The following is a 20814-nucleotide window of genomic DNA, read 5'->3' as shown; positions in this document are numbered from 1 at the left end:
AAAGTACTGTCAATACTCGCAAAAACATTCAGTTATTTTTATTTAGGCTATACTTTACTTATTGACATATACGGCCATGCGAATATAAGGGGGCAAGACCGCGATCCTAGCGGCTGAATGGTGAACTAGGAAGCAACCCGTTTCCACGAGTGCATTTCAAGGCCTTGTATTATACCATCGCCCTCTTCTATGACTGCGTTATTAGCGCAGCGCAGTCATAGTAGAGGGCGATGATTATACCGTAGGCAACGATATAGAGATTGAGACGGCGGTGGCTGAAAGAAACCATTCAAAATCGAAGGATTCACCCATACCAATGATCTTTGTTCTAAAGTACTTTCTGAATAGTCCTACGGTTCCATCAATGCATGATAATACCAAATACAGTAGAGACTGTATTTGATAATACACAAGAGGTTCACAATTTTCCCAGCTTTAACACCTGTGAAATACAGTGTTTATTAGTCACCATAACTAAGTGTTTCTGAGTGTTCGGAAGTGTTTCATTTATAAAGTATTGGAACTGGGTGTTAGTTAAATACAGAGCCCAACCAAACATAAAGAAGAAAGAAAGAAAGAAAACCGAAGGAGGAGGAGAAGAGGAAAGAAAAGAATCGATCTCAGTTACAGACGTTCTGGACGTTCTGCTACCCTGCATATCAAAACACCTGTTGGGTGTAAACATGTCTGTGCTTTTGGGAAATTTAACCAACAGCATCTGGCATGCTTTTAATGCGTTGACGGCCGACAAGAGTGGTTTGGTGATGAAATCCAAGTTAAAGGTGAGGCGGATTCGGTAAATATTATTCAGTTCTGTTCATGTACATAGGCTGTAACGTAGGTGTGGCTGTATAGGGCTATTATAAACACTTTTTAAATATCCCATGATTGCTTTTGGCTTATTTATCCTTCAGTCTTATGACAGAGTTTTGGGAATTAAATAGCGCATTGCGTTGGTAAAGCTATGTTAGATCTGAATAAAATGAGATTGTATTAATGAACTTACACCTGTTAACAAATATATTCTATTTTTGTGCTTTCAAGGCAACAGTTCTGTACAAGAAAATTTCTTGTCAATTGATTGTAATAATTATTCTACATTTTTGAAAAAAAAAAAAAAAACCTCGTTTGATACAACAGGGCTTCTAAATCTTGCTAACCCGTTAAAGTGCACTATTAATGTCTTACAAGCCAGAAATATTTCAGAATAAATCAGAAATATGTAGCCTGTCAAAGAGAATGCAGAAAAAAAAAGATATGGCACACGCAAATGTATATATGAACGTAACATTAGAATTTAGTCGTGAGCATGAACAGGAACATGACCCTGCTAGCTGATTGGATGAGAGAAAAACCTCTCACTGGCTTTGAGTTGCTGTACTGTATGCAACTTTAGAGTAGTTTATGTAATTAGGGTGGGGATGATCTCCTCATGAACAAGATAGGAATCCTTGGTAACTTGCCAGAGGAGCTAATAATGTGGACATGCATTCAACTTGAAACATATATTGGTGAATATTAAGTACGACCTGCTGGCTTTGAATCTGTTCCCTGTTTGTAAGAATTAATGGAAGCAGTTGTGGCATGTTGAAGAAGTGGTACCAGTAGTTAAATTGTGAAATAAGTACAGAAGTTATCTCCCACCTTAATGTTAATAATAATGTTGTTGCTTATGCATCCAACTAAATACTTTCACGGATTTTTGGAGATGCTAAGTTGCCGGAATTTTGTCCTGCAGGAGTTCTTTAACTTGGCAGTAAATCTACCAAAACCTCAACACAAGGCTGATGTACTCGGGCAGTTTCAAATGCCACTGGACTGAGTCAGGATTGAACCTACCAACTTGAGCTCTGAAAGGCAGTGCTCTACTGTGTGAACTACTTAGCCTGGCTCGCCTTATTCTTCTGATGGCTTTTTTATAAGTCAAGTAAAAGAAAGCACCAACAATTAATTTGTTTAGGGACACTGTTGCATTTTTATAATACGCTAGTTCAGCCTGGATCCATCTCCCATGAGATCTAGTGTGTAGTCTTCTGGTATGGGCTAGAACAAATATGTTACTTTCTCTGATGATATGAATGGTGCTAGTTACTTCCTTCCTTATGCTGCCTGTCCCTGTGATGAATGGTGTAAAAGTGCTGGTTGTGTAGCCTACACCTTTCAGACTGTAATGTTGTAAAATCATTTAGCTCAGTGAGGAAGGCCACGGGATTTTACATTGTCGCCCTTCATTTTCCTAGTACACCTATTCGTTGATGCCTGGGTCTTCTGGGACAGTTGATGGAACTTGGGGATCCAACCTGCCTTCAGGATGAGGAGTAACTAAATAAATATAATATTTGCGAGGGTTGTGGATGGGCTGCATTCTGTGAAAATATGTAAAACATTCTTGACGGGCCGAGTAGTTCAGATTAGTAGAGCACTGTCCTCAGTCTGGTGGTATTTAATATACGTCAGCCTCACATCAGAAGATGTACAGGCATATGAAAGAACCCTTATGGGACAAAATTATGGGGCCTCAGCGTCTCCAAAATCCGTAAAATTAGTTAGTGGGACAAATATATTTTATTTTGGTCACAAGGAAGGCAGATTTTACCTCTGTAACAGATAAAAGAAATACATAAACCAGATAAAAAGAGAACTATAGTAGATGATGCTGAAATCTATGGTTGACACGCTAGCAAGGATGCAGATTTTATCTCAGCAAGTTCAGCAGATTTTTTAAGACAACATCTGTAGATCATGTTCAAGTTGGCACTGGTGCAGGTATTAAAAGCATGAATATCTTGATCTTTCTTTATATAGTTTTCTGTTCCACTTCTAAGATTGTATATTATGTAGTCAATCAATCACCACTGATTTTCATGTAGGGTGGCAGATTCCAATAAATTTGAGTTGCTTTTCTTTGACTGTTGTGTCAACTGTGGGGAGGAAGCATAATAAAGGGGACACAAACGTACGTGCGCAGTGTATCTATGGAAACAATGTGTACGAGCACAACAACTTGAAATCCCCTATTCTAGACTGAATTTTTAAAGTTTTGCTTTAACAATACCTGATAACCAGTGTTGTAATAAGTTCCACAAGTTATGTAGCTGCTCCAAATAAAGATTTTTTATCACAAGTGCCCTTTCTTATAAGGAGTGTATTTTAAATTGGACTGTTATAAGACAAGATGTGGTTTTAGTTTTATGACTGTAATGTTTAATCATTACACTAGATAAGATAGCTCACATAAGCGTAAGCATCCAGAGTACTCCTTAAAAACCAATGTTTTGTGTTAACATCAATTTTAACCTTAGTTATTAGGTAGCGGCTGATGTCTGAAAAATGGACAAAACATGTTCCGTGAAAAAAAACAGGTTAATGATATAATAGAACATTATTTTGTGTATTGAACAGGTGAACCCTCAATTAGATGCCGTCATGCATCATTAGAGCAAGTGCCAAAAGTTGGTTTATGTGTAAATTCTAGCAAACATAATTTTGCTAAATATGGTATTCCTCATGTTGTAGGATAATGGATTGTACCTTCTCACCAAATTAAAACATTTTTATATTTGCAATGCATAGATTTTCTTGGTGCTTGCATAATGGTGCTTAGTCTACTTATGTAATTTAAGGTATTTCTCATGTGTGAATAATACATCACAATGCTATACCAATAACTCCTTACTGTTGAGTATTTACTAAGTAAGACTTCATAAAATATAATGTGGCTGCAGTTGTGATTAAAACCTGAATTGGCCATGCAGTTAGGAGCGCTTGGCTGTGAGCTTGCATCCGGAAGATTGTGGGTTTGAATCCCATTGTCGGCAGCCCTGAAGATCGTTTACCATGGTTTCCCATTTTCACACCAGACACATGCTGGGGCTGTACCTTAAAGCCACGGCTGCTTCATTCCAACTCCTAGGCCTTTCCTATCCCATCGTCACCATAAGACCTATCTGTGTCGGTGCAAAAAAAAAAAAAAAAAAAAAAAAAAAACTTAATCTCCTACTGTCCGAAAGGCGCGCTATGTGCTTGAACCACCACAAGCTGCACCACAACTCTGGCACATTATTCAAGTTTTAGATGGAGAAACTCTAGAAGGGGAGCTATTCCCTAAAGTCATTGCTATAACCACTTACTGATTTGAGGAATTTAAACTGATCTGAGTCAAATACAAATGGTTAGAAGTGAGCCATTATAGTCTTATACAATGTAATGCATATGTCTTAATGGATTTTCCTTCATGATCGGCCTATTATATTCTGAGAGTTACGTACTGGCGTGATATTTCCAAGCCTATGGATAAGTTTTGTTCTATTTTAGACACACATTAGTTGCTAAGTAGAATGGCAGAGTCTCGTACCATTAGGGGCCGATGACCTAGATGTTAGGCCCCTTTAAACAAGCATTATCATCAAAATGGCAGTCCCTTAAACTGAGTAAAGGATATGAAGGTCAGTATATGTGGTTATGATTACTTTATTGCAGGAAAAATAAAGCGATTCTGAGAAAGAGTATTGAATTTTAGTTACTTATCTGAGTTGAACATAATAGGAACAGAAAATGTGATCAAAAATATTTGCTGCCATAAATTCACACAAAACACTGGCCAGGTAATAAGATTGTTACTCTCAGTTCATTCAGTCTTGAAATCAGAATCTTGATTGAAACCATTTGTCATCCACGATGTCAGAATATCCAAGAAGTTTCTGGTAAAATTGTTTGGCATCTACAGGTATTAGGTGCATCAGCGACTCAGAGTTTGGCTTCAGGGATAGGTTTTTATGGTATTAATGCCTGATGAAAGGGAACTGTTGTTACTCATGCTCGTCCCAGTCTTGACCAGGTATTAGAAATCACATAGTTATCTTCTGAAGAGTAGGGTGATGATCCAGTACTGCTTTCATCATCAGAACCATTTAAATATTACGGTTCTGACCATTACAAGAATCTGACCATAATATTAGCTCAGAAATAGTGGATGCATCTTCCAGTAGGTGATTCATTAAGCATGAGCAGACTTCTTGTGCCCCAACGCCTGCCGCACCTTCCAGCCAAACATACCAGTGACTTATTTATGTTGTGTGTTCTCCCAGGATGGTAACATAATAAGTGAGATTGAATCAAGGTGTCGAAAAGCTAATGCAGTGAGCTCGCAGTTGCGATCAGCAGTATTCTGTAAGAAGGAAGTCAGCTCCCGGACGAAACTATCTTTACATCGGTCTGTTTTCAGACCAACTTTGCTTTACAGGAGCGAAAGCTGGGTGGACTCAGGATATCTTATTCATAAGTTAGAAGTAACAGACATGAAAGTAGCGAGAATGATTGATGGTATAAACAGGTGGGAACAATGGCAGGAGAGTACTTGGAATGAGGAGATAAAGGCTAATTTAGGAGTGAACTCGATGGATGAAGCTGTACGCATAAACCGGCTTCGGTGGTGGGGTCGTGTGAGACGAATGGAGGAGGATAGGTTACCTAGGAGAATAATGGACTCTGCTATGGAGGGTACGAGAACAACATCGATATTTTGGCGGACCACCACCGAGTTGTAAAATGTGTCTGCGGCTTTCATCGCTATAAACCGAAGGTAATGGATCACTGTGACTTGAGCAGATGTGTAGGATGCCTCGCAGACTTATGCGAGAACCGTACCGTCAAATGAGTGAGTTTGATAGAGGGCGCATTATTGGCATGAGAAAACGTGATGCATCCATCTGGGAAATTGCTGCTCGTGTGGGACGAAGTGTGTCACTAGTGCAACGCGTGTGTACAGAATGGTTCACAGAAGGCTGTAGAACACGAAGAGATGGGTCTGGTCGCACCACCCAGATTAACCCCCCCCCCTCGAGAAAATCAACACCTGATCCAAATGGCATTGCAGGACAGATATGCATCCTCCTCGGCTCTGGCGCAACAGTGGAACAGTATAACACACAGTACACTATTAGGAGTGACAGTCCGTCGCCATTTATTACGGTCTGGGTTACCGGCGTGTCGTCCACTTCTCCGCCTACCTTTGACTAATGTACATAAACATGCTAGACTGCAATGGTGCATGGAACGATGTCACTGGGGACAGGAATGGCAGCAGATAGTGTTTTCGGACGAATCCATGTTCTGTTTGTTTGAAAATGATGGCCGCATTTTGGTTCGCCGCAGACAGGGGGAGAGGCATACGTTTACGCACACCACATACAGCGACAACTCAAGGCCTTTGGTGTGGGGTGCTGTTGGGTACAACTACAAATCACAGTTGGTGCATGTCCAGGGCACTGTGACCAGTTCGACCTATGTGAATGACATCCTGCGACCCGTAGCCATACCCTTTCTGCAAGACGCCCCAGATGCCATATTTCAGCAGGAGGATGCGCAACCACATGTTGCTGCACAAACATCATCTTGTCACAGGATGGCAGACTGTTGCCCCGGCCCGCTCGATCACCGGAATTGTCGCCAATCGAAAATTTGTGGGATATGGTGCGGTGCTGTGACCCAATGCCAACCACCAAAGATGAACTGTGGAATCAGCTGAATGCAGCATGGATGGCTATACTCCAGGAAGCCATTCATGCCACACACGCGTCAATGCCATCACGCATGGAACAAGTTATGAGTGACTGAAGACGACCAAGTGCCTACTTGGCAACAGGACATATGCTAAACCTAGGTGACTGAAATGCTAGTTGTTTCTGCAAAACATACTAATGAACATATCCTGTGAATATGAACTTCCTATCTCTAGTCTTTCGAGGTGTTCTGTTTTTTATGAACATGAGTGTATTTTGAATTGATGAACATCATTAAAGAAATTATATTTAATATATTTAAAGCTGGGTTTAGCTGTTACGAATACATTCTTCAAGCATAAGGCTATTCACCGCTACACATGGGAGGCTAGGGGTACCAGATCCATAATAGACTATATCTTAACAGACTTTGAATTCAGGAAATCTTTTAGGAATGTAGGAGTTTTTCGGGGATTTTTCAATGATACAGACCATTATCTGATCTGTAGTGAACTAAGTATCTCTAGGCCTAAGGTAGAGAAAGTGAAATCTGTCTGCAAACGAATAAGGGTAGAAAATCTCCAGGACGAGGAAATTAGAAGTACATGGATATGATTAGTGAGAAGTTTCGAACAGTAGACAGTAAGCAGCTTCAGGATATAGAAAGTGAATGGGTGGCATACAGGGATGCTGTAGTAGAAACAGCAAAGGAATGCCTAGGAACAACTGTGTGTAAAGATGAGAAAAGGCGAACATCTTGGTGGAATGATGAAGTGAGAGCAGCCTGTAAACGTAAAAAGAAGGCTTATCAGAAATGGCTCCAAACAAGGACCGAGGCAGACAGGGATTTGTACGTAGATGAAAGAAACAGAGCGAAACAGATAGTTGTTGAATCCAAAAAGAAGTCGTGGGAAGATTTTGGTAATAACCTGGAAAGGCTAGGTCAAGCAGCAGGGAAACCTTTCTGGACAGTAATAAAGAATCTTAGGAAGGGAGGGAAAAAGGAAATGAACAGTGTTTTGAGTAATTCAGGTGAACTCATACCAGATCCCAGGGAATCACTGGAGAGGTGGAGGGAATATTTTGAACATCTTCTCAATGTAAAAGGAAATCATCATGGTGGTGTTGCAAACAGTCAAGCTCATGGGGAGGAGGAAAATGATGTTGGTGAAATTATGCTTGAGGAAGTGGAAAGGATAGTAAATAGACTCCATTGTCATAAGGCAGCAGGAATAGATGAAATTAGACCTGAAATGGTGAAGTATAGTGGGAAGGCAAGGATGAAATGGCTTCATAGAGTAGTAAAATTAGCGTGGAGTGTTGGTAAGGTACCTTCAGATTGGACAAAAGCTGTAATTGCACCTATCTATAAGCAAGGGAACAGGAAGGATTGCAACAACTATCGAGGTATCTCATTGATTAGTATACCAGGCAAAGTATTCACAGGCATCTTGGAAGGGAGGGTGCGATCAGTCGTTGAGAGGAAGTTGGATGAAAACCAGTGTGGTTTCAGACCACAGAGAGGCTGTCAGGATCAGATTTTCAGTATGCGCCAGGTAATTGAAAAATGCTACGAGAGGAATAGGCAGTTGTGTTTATGTTTCGTAGATCTAGAGAAAGCATATTACAGGGTACCGAGGGAAAAGATGTTCGCTATACTGGGGGACTATGGAATTAAAGGTAGATTATTAAAATCAATCAAAGGCATTTATGTTGACAATTGGGCTTCAGTGAGAATTGATGGTAGAATGAGTTCTTGGTTCAGGGTACTTACAGGAGTTAGACAAGGCTGTAATCTTTCACCTTTGCTGTTTGTAGTTTACATGGATCATATGCTGAAAGGTATAAAATGGCAGGGAGGGATTCAGTTAGGTGGAAATATAGTAAGCAGCCTGGCCTATGCTGACGACTTGGTCTTAATGGCAGACTGTGCCGAAAGCCTGCAGTCTAACATCTTGGAACTTGAAAATAGGTGCAATGAGTATGGTATGAAAATTAGCCTCTCGAAGACTAAATTGATGTCAGTAGGTAAGAAATCCAACAGAATTGAATGTCAGATTGGTGATACAAAGCTAGAACAGGTCGATAATTTCAAGTATTTAGGTTGTGTGTTTTCCCAGGATGGTAATATAGTAAGTGAGATTGAATCAAGGTGTATTAAAGCTAATGCAGTGAGGTCGCAGTTGCGATCAGCAGTATTCTGTAAGAAGGAAGTCAGCTCCCAGACGAAACTATCTTTACATCGGTCTGTTTTCAGACCAATTTTGCTTTATGGGAGCGAAAGCTGGGTGGACTCAGGATATCTTATTCATAAGTTAGATGTAACAGACATGAAAGTAGCAAGAATTTTTGCTGGTACAAACAGGTGGGAACAATGGCAGGAGGGAACTCGGAATGAGGAGATAAAGGCTAATTTAGGAATGAACTCGATGGATGAAGCTGTACGCATAAACCGGCTTCGGTTGTGGGGTCATGTGAGGCGAATGGAGGATAGGTTACCTAGGAGAATAATGGACTCTGTTATGGAGGGTAAGAGAAGTAGAGGGAGACCAAGACGACGATGGTTAGACTCTGTTTCTAACGATTTAAAGATAAGAGGTATAGAACTAAATGAGGCCACAACACTAGTTGCAAATCGAGGATTGTTGGGACGTTTAGTAAATTCTCAGAGGCTTGCAGACTGAACGCTGAAAGGCATAACGGTCTATAATGATAATGTATGTATGTATGTAAATTTAAAGCTAGATTATGAATTGATGAATATTATTTAGAAATATTTAAAAGAAAAATATTAAAATTGTGATTTGATAGAATCTGTTGATATTCTTTCAAGAATAAAATATTTAGTATAGTGACTGGTTTAAGAAATGAAACTTTCTCTGAATGTTAAGAAGTGTAACACAATATCTTATTCATTACTAAAAGCAAAGAATGATCACTGTCAATACCATTCAGGGAAATACACTGCAGTTGGCTTCTCAGGTAACAGACATAGGTGTTATAATTGACTGTGAACTGACCTTTTCTCATATCGAGTCAATAAAATCCCGAGCTATGCATGGGTTGAAAATTATACTTCATCTCCTATGTTCTCCCATTATTGACTTCTGTACCCCTATTTAGTCCTCATCTGTTATCAAAAATATGTATCATCTGAATAGTATTTTTAACTTTTTTTACTTTAATTGTTTTTAAGATCACAACTAAATCTAAAATCTTGAATTACCTGGGTATACTTGACCTGAGAAACTGTTACAGTTTTCTGATCTTTGTTATCTACATAAAATAATCAATGGCTATACCAAATGCAATACTCTTCAAACATACTTCCCTTTACACGTTACACTCCACCCAATACGCAACTGGCATACTCCTCATTGTGCCGTTTGTGCCTAACCTTACAACAACGCTCTATCTTCCAGTCTCACTACTCTTGGTAACTCAATACTCGATATCGAAGTTGCATCCTTCAGACACAAAATTAAAAGATTCCTCTGAAGTCCTCTCCACGTTTCCATTTTCTTCCGTTCTTCCAACCCATGACCTTTCTTCTTGCTAACTCTATAACTGACCCTTGCCAGTTGTTGTTGTTGCCATTCTTGTTGCATTGTTATTGTTAATTTAGAGTTGATACTTAATATTGCTGTTTATACAGATTGTTCTCTTATTATACGTAATTTGTTACATTATTAGTGTAAAATGGCTCTCCATTGGCTGTATCTGATAATTAATTAAATAAATAAATAAATGTCGTTCTGTTTTTATATAATGGTATCTTTTTCAGGTATACTCTGTTAATAGGTGCTTCGTTTTTTCAGGTATTTTCTAAATTTTTATTGTATGGAATTAGTTTTAACAGACTGAGGAACTAAGTCGAAACTGAAGATAAATGGCTTCCATTGTTTAAAAAAGAGTAGTAATCAATCCAAGACGTCATTCTCAGTGTTAATGCAAGTCCCCATACTGCTGCTTTATCAAATGATAAGCTGGAAGAAATCGCTGGACACCACTCTTCTTCCTGCCCAGATTTATCACCCTGCAATAATCATTTGTTTCGACCACTGAGAGAGGCGGAGAGAGGGGTGTGGGAGGCTGCTTTGATTGTAGGCCTAATGTGTGAGTAGAGGAGTTCAAGTGCAACTGGCTGCAAACACGTCTTTCTTTCTTCAAGGATGGAATAAGAAAAACCTCCCAATTCGATGAGAAAAGTGTTTCTAAATTAAGAGATTATCGGGCGAGTTCACCGTGCGGTTAGGGTCGCGCAGCTGTGAGCTTGCATCCGGGAGATAGTGGGTTCAAATCCCACTGTCGGCAGCACTGAAGATGGTTTTCTGTGGTTTCCCATTTTCACACCAGGTAAATGCTGGGGTTGTACCTTAATTAAGGCCACGGCTGCTTCCGCCCCACTCCTAGGCCTTCCCTATCCCATCGTCCCCATAAGACCTGTCTGTGTCGGTGCGCCGTAAAGCAAGTAGCAAAAAAATAAATAAATTAAGAGATTATATAGAAAAGTGACATGTTTCTTTCTCACTGCTTGGTTGAATACCTAGAATATTAAATTAAATTTGTGGTTTATATTTGATCTACATTTGTGTTTGATCTTGCACCAGAGCACATTTTGTATTAGATTTGCAGAGCCCAATTGTGTATAGCTAAGTTAGTCCATTCTTCTTGCCAGCTCTTCGACCATTATTATGCTATAAGGTGTTGGATGGAGGGCACTGTAGTTTTATTGCGTCAGTTATGCCAAAAATATCTACAGGTTTAACAGTTTCAAGTTGTTAGCTGTGTGTAAACCCTCTATAGTTGTATATCACCAGTAGCCAGGTAACTATGAATTCCCTGAACCAGCTTGCAATTGAGGGTTTGAAATTTCACTTATTGATTATGGGGTTTAAGGAGGACTTACTGTTTTATTACCAAGCGATTTGGCTGCATGGCTCAAGGCTTGTAGTTGTTAGCATACATCCCAGAGATAGTGGGTTTGAACCCTTTTGTCAGCAGCCCTGAAGATGGTTTTCTGTGGTTTCCCATTTTCGCATCAGGCAAATGCTGGTGCTGTACCTTAATTAAGGCCAGCAGTCGCTTCCTTCCCAGTCCTTGCCTTGTCCCATCCTGTTGTCACTGTAAGACCTCTCTGAGTTGGTGCAACGAGAAACAAGTGGCAAAAGAAAATAGATTTATTCATGTTTGTGACATATATATGATATCAATGGTTTTTTTTCTGATCATCTGCTATTTTCTGTTGTAATTTGTGAATATGGTACTAAACTTCATTCAACTTTTGATTTCAGGTTGACAATCGATGATGACGTTTGGAGGACTGCCTATGTTATGAGTTGACTTGCTATATGGTAGTGTTAAAAATTTATGTGGCATGCTTCATAGTGCACAAACTTCTGTACTTTACTTCATGTCATGACATTTTGTTGGAAGCATGATGTGCATTGTATGTGGCCACCCTCTCTGTAGAGTTGTACCATCATACCTGATGCTTCTTGTCCTGCTGCATGGCCATCTTGTTTGTGTGGAAACTGCTGTTTTTTTTTTAGAGAATTATTTTATAGTTTGCACACTTTTACTCCTGTAATGAAGTACCACTTGCTGTTTACCTGTCATTGTTTATTGGCAATTCTTAGCTGGGTTTTGGTGGGTTTTCTTCATACAGAAATATACTGGAATGTCATGGCTTTAGATCTCTCATTTCTTTATAGGGAAGAAGTTGTCCATTATATATTTTAAGGATGATTATTTTTGTCTTTCATGAATTCTGGTCATATTTTAATTGCAAATGCTGTAACATGTTTCAACTTTGAATTAATGTAATAGTCGTCCTCGTCCTCCTCCTTGTCATCAGCTTTAAAATATAATCTAATTTCTTTTCGATGCTTCTTGGAAATTCTGTGTATAATATGAAGGAAGGAAATTGAATATATACTCCTGTAAGTACTAATGAAAGGGACGAAGAATCTGCTTATCACTAGGACCGCTGGAACATATTGTATACCTAGAACCGCCGATGCAGTCATTATGACCACTATATTGGAATTATTATTTTTATTCTTAATATGTACAGTCGCCCATTATCATCCTTTCAGATATGTATTACTAAGTTTATAAAACATCAATTATGCGATCTAACACAGAAAAGAAACAAGTTATTTAATTGTATTGCAAATGTAATATTTACCTCATTTATTACAAACGCAAATACATTTCTAGAAAACACACTTATCTAATAAACAAACATTGTTTTTACTTCAAATTCTTTTAGTCTAAACTGTAACACAGTTATTACTCATTATCAGAAAATAAAATTACTGTAACATTTTATTTAGTGCAATTTATGACCTGAAATGTGTTTGCCAAATCCACCTACCATAACATATTTGTGAAACACTTACTGACTTTCTTTACCCTCAGTGTATTTGCACATGCTGATTCAATTCTGTGTCTCTAGAAGCAGGAACTACATACCACGACCTTAGTTATGTCCTTTGAGCAAGAACCACACCCTCGCTGTTTGCACTTTCGTCAGGTAAAGCTTGTCTTATTCCTGCATTTCTTCATTTGGCATTGCCTCCTCTGTATGTTTCCTTCCACAGGATCTCCAAATTCGGGTTCTGTATCCACAGACTTAGGTTTCGATCCCATGTACGCCACACGAAGCTCCTCTGTTAGCTTCAGGATGTAATTTCGGCGACTGATCTTCTTCCCTGTCACTTTCTTGAAAATGATCCAAGAATTGATAGCTGCCAAGTCAAGAATATTATGAAATACATTAACAGACCATCTTCACGTAACAGATCGAACAGTATATTTTCTTCCCATTTGATCCACCACGTCTACACCATATTTTATGTTGTTGTAGAAGTCTACTGTTTCGGGAATACTTTTGGCTTTGCACTTCTGAGTGCAAAATACTGTATATGACGTTATTGTTTCATTTACCTTGATAAACTGTGTGTCATTGGAATGTTTCAGGAGAGTTGAGTCGTAAAGACTAGCTTTCATAGCGTTCACAGCTTTAGGAATTTATCTCCTTGATCGTTTAATGGTTCCAACTATATTCGTACTATTACTTCCAACTTCTCACCAAGTTTCACTGTTGTAAAATAGTTGTCTGTAGTCACATTTTGCCCCTTCTTTTGAAATGGCTCTAACAACTTCATTACTACACTTTCGGGAACAGTCTCATCATGTGGTCTGAGGTCGTCTGTTCCTATGTAAGGAAACCCATTGCACAGAAAATTTGAGTCAACGTCCACAAGAAGCCAAAACTTAATTCCAAATATATCTGTACTGTAAGAATGGACACCTTATTTTGCTCATCAGCAGTCAGGTTTTCACCTGGAATATAAGTCAGCTGACAATTTTCAGTGAATTTGTTCCATACTTTTGATACTAAATTTATCAGTCTTCAAACGTTCTGATCTTGCAGCTCTAACATTGAAATGCAAAAGTCTTTGGATTTCTCAAAAACAGTTCTTCCCCATTGTTTCCCTGCAGAATGGAGGCCCCCACTTTTTAGATCACAGTTCATAAAGTTCAGTGCTACTGGCTCCGAGAACACCACGAGCATACACTAAGGCAGTGAATGCCTCCAGTTTTTCTAAGCTTTCACTCCACAATTCATCTCCTACAACATGTTTTGCTTCCATTTCCGTACAGTGTTTGATGTGTTTCAGTATAGATTCATCAATGAAAAGACGCCATGCATTCGCAACGCTGTCGTCAGAAACATATCGCGTTGGATATGGAGTAGGTCCTCGATTTTCTTTCAGGATGTGGTGACAAGCCATCCTGCCTGGTGTACTCTTCCCAAACTCTCCTACAGTCCACTCTGTGATGCCATCTGTACCTAGTAACATATTACTTGGTCCTGGGAGGCTTGTGTTGATGTGTCCCCTCTTATTTCCAGCTTTTCGTATTATATTTTCTGCTGCTGTAATAGAACAATTGAAAACATTCTGTTCTCAGCCTATACCAGGCATAATTGCAGTCTAAATGCTGAATTTCAGTACCAAAGTGAAATGTTGACATGAAGTTAACGTATATCATTATTATAACTTACCTGGTTGAACAATTGGGTTTTCAGCATCAACTGAATCACTGCTTTCAGAATGGTCACTTGGTTGGGAGTAATCTTTGTTCGCAGCTTCTTCTCGTAGGCCCTCTACATCTGGGTCACATTCAACTTCAGACATATCATCTGGAAAGTCGTGCAGTAGAGTGAGCAATTCTTCATCAGTAAGGGGTGGTGGTCTATGAGCCATGTTCTGTGACAAGCCTACGAAGCTGTGGAGCCAGACTGCCAAGAGATATTAGTGGACAATTGTCACAAGATCACGATTGGCTCACGGAGGGAGGAGGGGTGAGGGATGCCTTGAAGGGGATTGTGACAGCAGAAGAATGTTCGCTACTCTCAGAAGAGAGTGAGAGGGAGAGTGAGTGACCCATTAGCTCTCGTAGCCACCTTTCGATAAATGAAAAAAGAAGAGAATCAACAATGAACTATCAGAGTTTCATTGTTGTGATTACATTATTGTAGGGAGAATAATTACAAACAAATTTTATCTCAAACAAAGGAATAAGCACACTTTTTAACACATTTTATAATGATAATCAATACAGCGGTCAAAATGACTGCTCTGGCAGTTCTAGGTATACTCGTTACCTACGTCGTATCCAATGACGCAAGATTAATTAAATTTAATATAGATGATTCTGACCGGTAATCAGGAAAAGTCACTGAAGCTCTTTGCGATACGAAAGAAAATGTGGTCAAAATAAGGTTTTGAAAATGTGTAGCGGTCATTTTGACCACTCCAGCAGTTCTAGTGTTATGAATACCTTCTGTGTGATCAGTTTGCTAGTCTTGTTAATGAACTGAGAATGCCAGTCGCCAGTGGTGTTATTAAATTAGTGCTCTTTCTCATCCTTGTTTTTCATCCTAAACCATTTTTAAGAAAGACTCTTGTTTTAGGCTACAAGTATATTTATAAAATGAATAATATTGCCTTACGAATTTTGTGGCTGTGACAGAGTATGAAAGCTACTGAGGTAGGGCATGGGTAGTACTGAGTAATGATCGATGCCATTTAGTAACCCAGTGAGGTAAACAGTGGCAAACTACCTCACTCCTCATTATGGCACTACTATCTTTATGACCGCGTAACCTTTGATGGTGCTGTTTGGGCTGATGACTTAACAGACCTTTTCAGACCTGATGTATTGTATGGGATACATTGAGTCTTTCCAGGAAGTTTGAGGCATCAACTGTTTTGGGCCTGTAGAGTCATGGTATAGGAGATTCCACTCCTGTACCGTAAATCTTTGTGATGTTTCACTTCAGTGCTGTTGGTTATGATGGCTAGTGTGCTCACGAGTAGGATATAATTAAATCACACAGTAGAGAAGACACATCTAAGTAAGTAAGTCTGTAACCTCAGTCATTCTATCCCAACAAAGACTTTTTTCTGATGATCATAAGTATATTGGTGTTTTAAGAAGTGTAGTGGAAATACCATTAAGATACTTGGCTGTTACAAGTGTCTAAAATTAGCATAAATCTGGGTAACAGCTTACAGGGATTAATATGAATTAAAAGAAAGACAACCAGTAAATGAGATATGAACTCATTGCCATTCTAATAAGATTTAATGTTATAGCTAGGTATCATTAATCCAAAAGACTGTCATTAGTCTTTTAGTAGGATATTACAGAGCCAGTTGGTCATGCGGTTAAGGTCGCACAGCTGTGAGCTTGCATTTGGGAGATAGTAGGTTCGAACCCCACTGTTGGCAGCCCTGAAGGTTTTCTGTGGTTTTTCATTTTCACACCAGGCAAATGCTGCGGCTCTACCTTAATTAAGGCCATGGCTGCTTTCTTTTATCTATCCCATTGCAGCCATAAGACCTTTCTTTGTTGGTGTGACGTAAAGGAAATTGTAGATTAAAAAAAGGCAGGATGATAGGACTTTGAAGGTCATGAAAACTCCCTCTAACAAACCCAACACTCTCAGGATTGGAACAGAACTCCAGGGAGTTTATTTAGGAGCCTGATAACAAGGGTGTGGAACCACTACCAGCACACACACTCTAACTGCTGATGTCAAAAGAGATTTTGACTACAACCTCATTATTGCTGCTGCTTGATTTTTTATTAAGTATGGTCATCGGCAACCTAGCAAAGCCAGTATATAATTTCTCTGGCTTTCTAAGCTAGAATTAAAAATGTTTTCTCATTATATTTCAAGAAAAGTGTAAATACAAAGTAACTTGCTCAAAGCAGACTCGAGCATCAATCATAACATTGGGAAATGGAGTCTGTTGTCATAGTATAAAGTGCTTCATTGAATGAATGAGTGAATGATATCGGTATTATTTCCTGACAAAAGATCTGAGCAGACTCTTGTCAAACTTTATATATCTCATCTTGAGCTATGCTTTATTATTTTTTTCCTTCTCTCTCTAACCTACATTTACCCAGTCAACACTTTGCCAGTAAATTTGCTTAATTGTATTATGTTAGGTAAGTGATAAGTAGACATCAGATATTTATGCAAATGCATATTTTGTTTGCCGATATGTAGACCTCTAAAACTGACAAGGAAGTGTGTGTGAATGTAAAATTGGACAAATTGTTAAGTTTAATACTGGAAATATTTGAGATTAGTGCATACATTTCAAATTTCGGATATGTTGTGCTTATTTTAACATATTTTACAAGCAGTCTTCAAGAAAATGCAAAGTAATTAATGCTGTGAATGCTTGCAGAATGATTGGCCTTGTTCTGAATGAACGTTACAGCTGTGGTAAGATTTGAAGACACGAACACAGCGTGCGCTGTACTGTCCTGTCACATCCGTGGATGTAGAAAGATCATTCTTTGCACTGAAGCTAATTTTAAGACAGACGCCACTAGAAAACTTGGAGAAGATTACTGTAGTGTACTAAAAAGCAAATTATGGACAGCAAAAGTAGGGTGTTCAGTGTAAAATGGAAGAGAAGTATGTATTTAACTGTGTTTCTACACGTTTGTGTTCTTTTTACACTGTTTTCTTACAGCCTTACTAATTATGATTTATCATGTTTATTGACTAACACCACATTGTGTCTTATCTGGTAGACGTGTGCAGATGTTTTAACATAATAAGCACAGATTCTTTGTAGTAGTGGAACAGCCGCAGTGTGATTTTTGTTTTTCATTCAGTTGCATATTTGACCACTTTTTGCAGCATACTTGCTTGCTTATATTGGTGATTTATACAGTGTCTACCGATAAGCAACGTTTAGGGCAATTTGTATTGCTTCTAAAAGCATAGAGATGCCCCTTCTTTTTTTTGAAAATGTGTAGATAAGACCTCTGTATTGTGCAGATTACTTTTTGTGTTGGAAAGTGTAGAATGAATAATGTAGAAAGAAATTGAATGCTGAGTAGAAGACAACCAAAATTGGAGCAGGTGGATCGAAAATTTGAACAATGTATAATGAAGCTACTAATGGGTTCACAATTTTGTAGACCAAATTATTCTGACATGGAACAGTGACAGAAACTAGTTGTATCTTGATCCTGAGCATTAATGTGATCTGGTGGGAACAATAACAGAAAGGTATTGTACCTGTTTTACCGGACAGTTTGGCCGTGCGCTGTAAACTTGCATCCAGGAGATACACGTTCCTAACCGCATGGCCAACTCGCTCGGTAACGTACTGTTTATCTGACTTCTCATATTTAGTCACCACTATGTTAGAGCCACCTACTCATGTAACTCGATAGGTTCAGTGCCCTGTCTGCTGAGTATGACAGTTTCCCTAGTTCTATCACACGGCAAGCATGGTAGGTTCTCGTTTATCACTTGTTCTTCTCTCACCCAGCAAATGTTACTTAAGCCTTTCTTGTGGGCTCTTTACGCTTGCTCACCGCCTCATGAATTGGCTATAAATTCACTGCAATTCAACCTCCACTAATTTTGTGATACTGTCTATCTCTCACAAATTCTCTATTCACGAGCACGAATGACATGAGCCATTCGGCTACACACATTTAAATGGTGTAATTAAAGTACTGAGCACAATGAATAACAAATGCTAGTCACAACAAGGACACTGACTCTCTCAAATATCATTAGTATGTAACATACTGAGTATGACCACAAGTCCGAACCAGAGACGGACCCCAACTGGATTCTTTCTTATTTTCACAGCCGTAGTTTCTCCTTATTTTACAGGCCTAGGCTGTTTTTCACTTGGGAAGGGGCGACTCTGTCTTTCTTAAGAATTTTGCTCTGTTAATAGCTGGCTCTCAGACTTGAATGAATATTCACCTGGTAGCTCTCCTTCTGCCCTTCATACCAATCTATTTTTTGTCCAGATCTGATCGTGGGTTCTTTCACAATTGAAGTCCGCAAGCTTTTAAATTCATCAAGTGCACTAGAGAAATATGTTTAAATCCAGGAATGTCAGCAGGAACACAAAAAATAAAATATACCCAACAGTAGGTACTAAGACCAATAGTTATGTATGGATCAGAATGCTGGGTGATGACCTCCAGAGAAGAACAGTGGCTGTTACGGTGGGAAAGGAAGATATTGAGAAAGATATTCGGTGCAGTAAGAGATCAGGATGGGTGGAGAATGAGGACAAATGTAGAGCTGCAAGGACTGTTTGGCCAGCCAGATATTGTTACTAAAATTAAGCAGGGAAGAATTAGGTGGGCCAGTCTGTTCAGAGAATGGCAGAAACCTGCACCGTTAAAAGATGTTTAGAGGAAAACTTGATGGAAGGAGGAGGAGAGGAAGACCCAGGAAAAGATGGATTGATAATGTTGAGGATGACTTTAGAAAGTTAGGAGTTAAATGTTGGAGGAGAAAAGCTGAGGACCGAGATGAATGGAGGCAGGTGATAAAGGAGGCCAAGGACCTACAAGGACTGTAGTGCCGAACAGTAAGTAAGTAAGTAAGTAAGTAAGTGCACTAGAGGCATGGCCTATCTGACTGGGAGTCCCCTTCACAGACAAAATCTCCCCCGTTGACATCTGGCGTAGTGGAAAATTCCACTGCTCTTATTGACCACATTAAAGATGTGCCATTAAGTAGACCAGATTTTTATATTACTGAACAGCATAAATTATGCTTGATTTAATGAGCTCTTTTTGCATACTTTTCCTATCTCGAGGAACAAATATCCTTTTATTAGCAAGCTAAATTTGTGTACAATTACAGATAAGGATAAAGGTTTCCACCTGTTCAATACAATAAAATAGTGAGTTTATTAAAGTATTGCATATTCATTATCTGTCATTTTGGGACCGGTTTCGGCACCTTCCTGTGCCATCATCAGCCTAGGAAATAGTTGCGAGGCTTTTTTAAGTAGTAGTGTGAAAACATAAACAGAGCATTCTAAACTAAATTATATAAATTTTATAATTATGTATGCTACTTAAAATCTGTGTAATTAAAATACAGAGACCAGATTAATAAAGCATGTATACACATTTTTAAATTTAACCCATTCCAGTCTGGGCCTTAATATCCCTAACAAACATTCTGGACTGGGCGTTTTTAAGGATATTTAAAACATTATATCTCTGTACCTGTAGGAGATATTTGCACGATTCTTTTTTCTTTGTGCTTGTTTGAGCATCTAGTTTTGAAAAACGCTGTTTGTATTATGTCAACTATCACTTAAGATTTTAAAATTGTTTATATATTATACCATGTTTTGCGAATGGAAAAAAGGTCTGACGGATAACTAAACAAGTACAGTTTTCTGAAATACTCTTATATTTACCCGATTTTGCTAATATAAAATGTGCATTGCAGTTACAAAACAACGAGTACGATATAAAACTACAATTTTTCAATAATAGTAATAATTACAATAATGAAAATGGGAGCTCTTACGAAATTTTATTTTAATTGATACATTTTGTCAAAAGTTACTCAAATGTAAAAATATTGTTCCATTTACCACAAAAGACTTCTGAGAAAGAGAAAATACAGTCTTCTAAACAGACAACTTTACTAATATGTAGACAATCTTACGTATTCTCGCAAATTTGAAATACGCGGGAACATGCCCTAGGCAGTAAAACGAACTCCAATCATAATGAAATGTAAGAAGTTTTTTCGAATTCATATGTCAATAATATGTTCATTTGCGCATAAACTTATGTAATAAAATATTGAAAATATCACTTTTGTCAAGCACATGTTTGCCGCGAGAAGCCATGTCTTAGAGCTCACTGAGTGACATCTACTGATGCACGTTGATCGAAAATATCGTAAATTCTCTGACTTAGACATATAATA

The 20814-nt window shown here is 38.6% G+C and overlaps 1 protein-coding gene across 5 annotated transcripts in view; it reads left to right on the top strand.

Moving 5' to 3' along the window:
- The first annotated feature begins 322 nt into the window (after positions 1-322).
- The window catches only part of LOC136864817 (differentially expressed in FDCP 6 homolog), a 452756-nt gene continuing 432264 nt past the window's right edge, over positions 323-20814 (top strand). For 2 of the 5 annotated variants that reach the window (XM_067142254.2, XM_067142258.2), the window contains exon 1: positions 326-782. In XM_067142254.2, coding sequence (XP_066998355.1) covers positions 684-782 — 99 coding nt within the window. In that variant the 5' untranslated portion in view covers positions 326-683. Of the gene's footprint in view, positions 783-11794; positions 11855-20814 lie in introns of all 5 variants that reach the window. The other 3 variants (XM_067142255.2, XM_067142257.2, XM_067142253.2) reach the window with 3 other exon arrangements.

The sequence above is a fragment of the Anabrus simplex genome, chromosome 2 (genome assembly GCF_040414725.1).
Source record: "Anabrus simplex isolate iqAnaSimp1 chromosome 2, ASM4041472v1, whole genome shotgun sequence".
Taxonomy (NCBI): Eukaryota; Metazoa; Arthropoda; class Insecta; order Orthoptera; family Tettigoniidae; genus Anabrus; species Anabrus simplex.
Note: the sequence above shows the minus strand (reverse complement) of the source record. Positions and strands in the feature narration are given on the sequence as shown.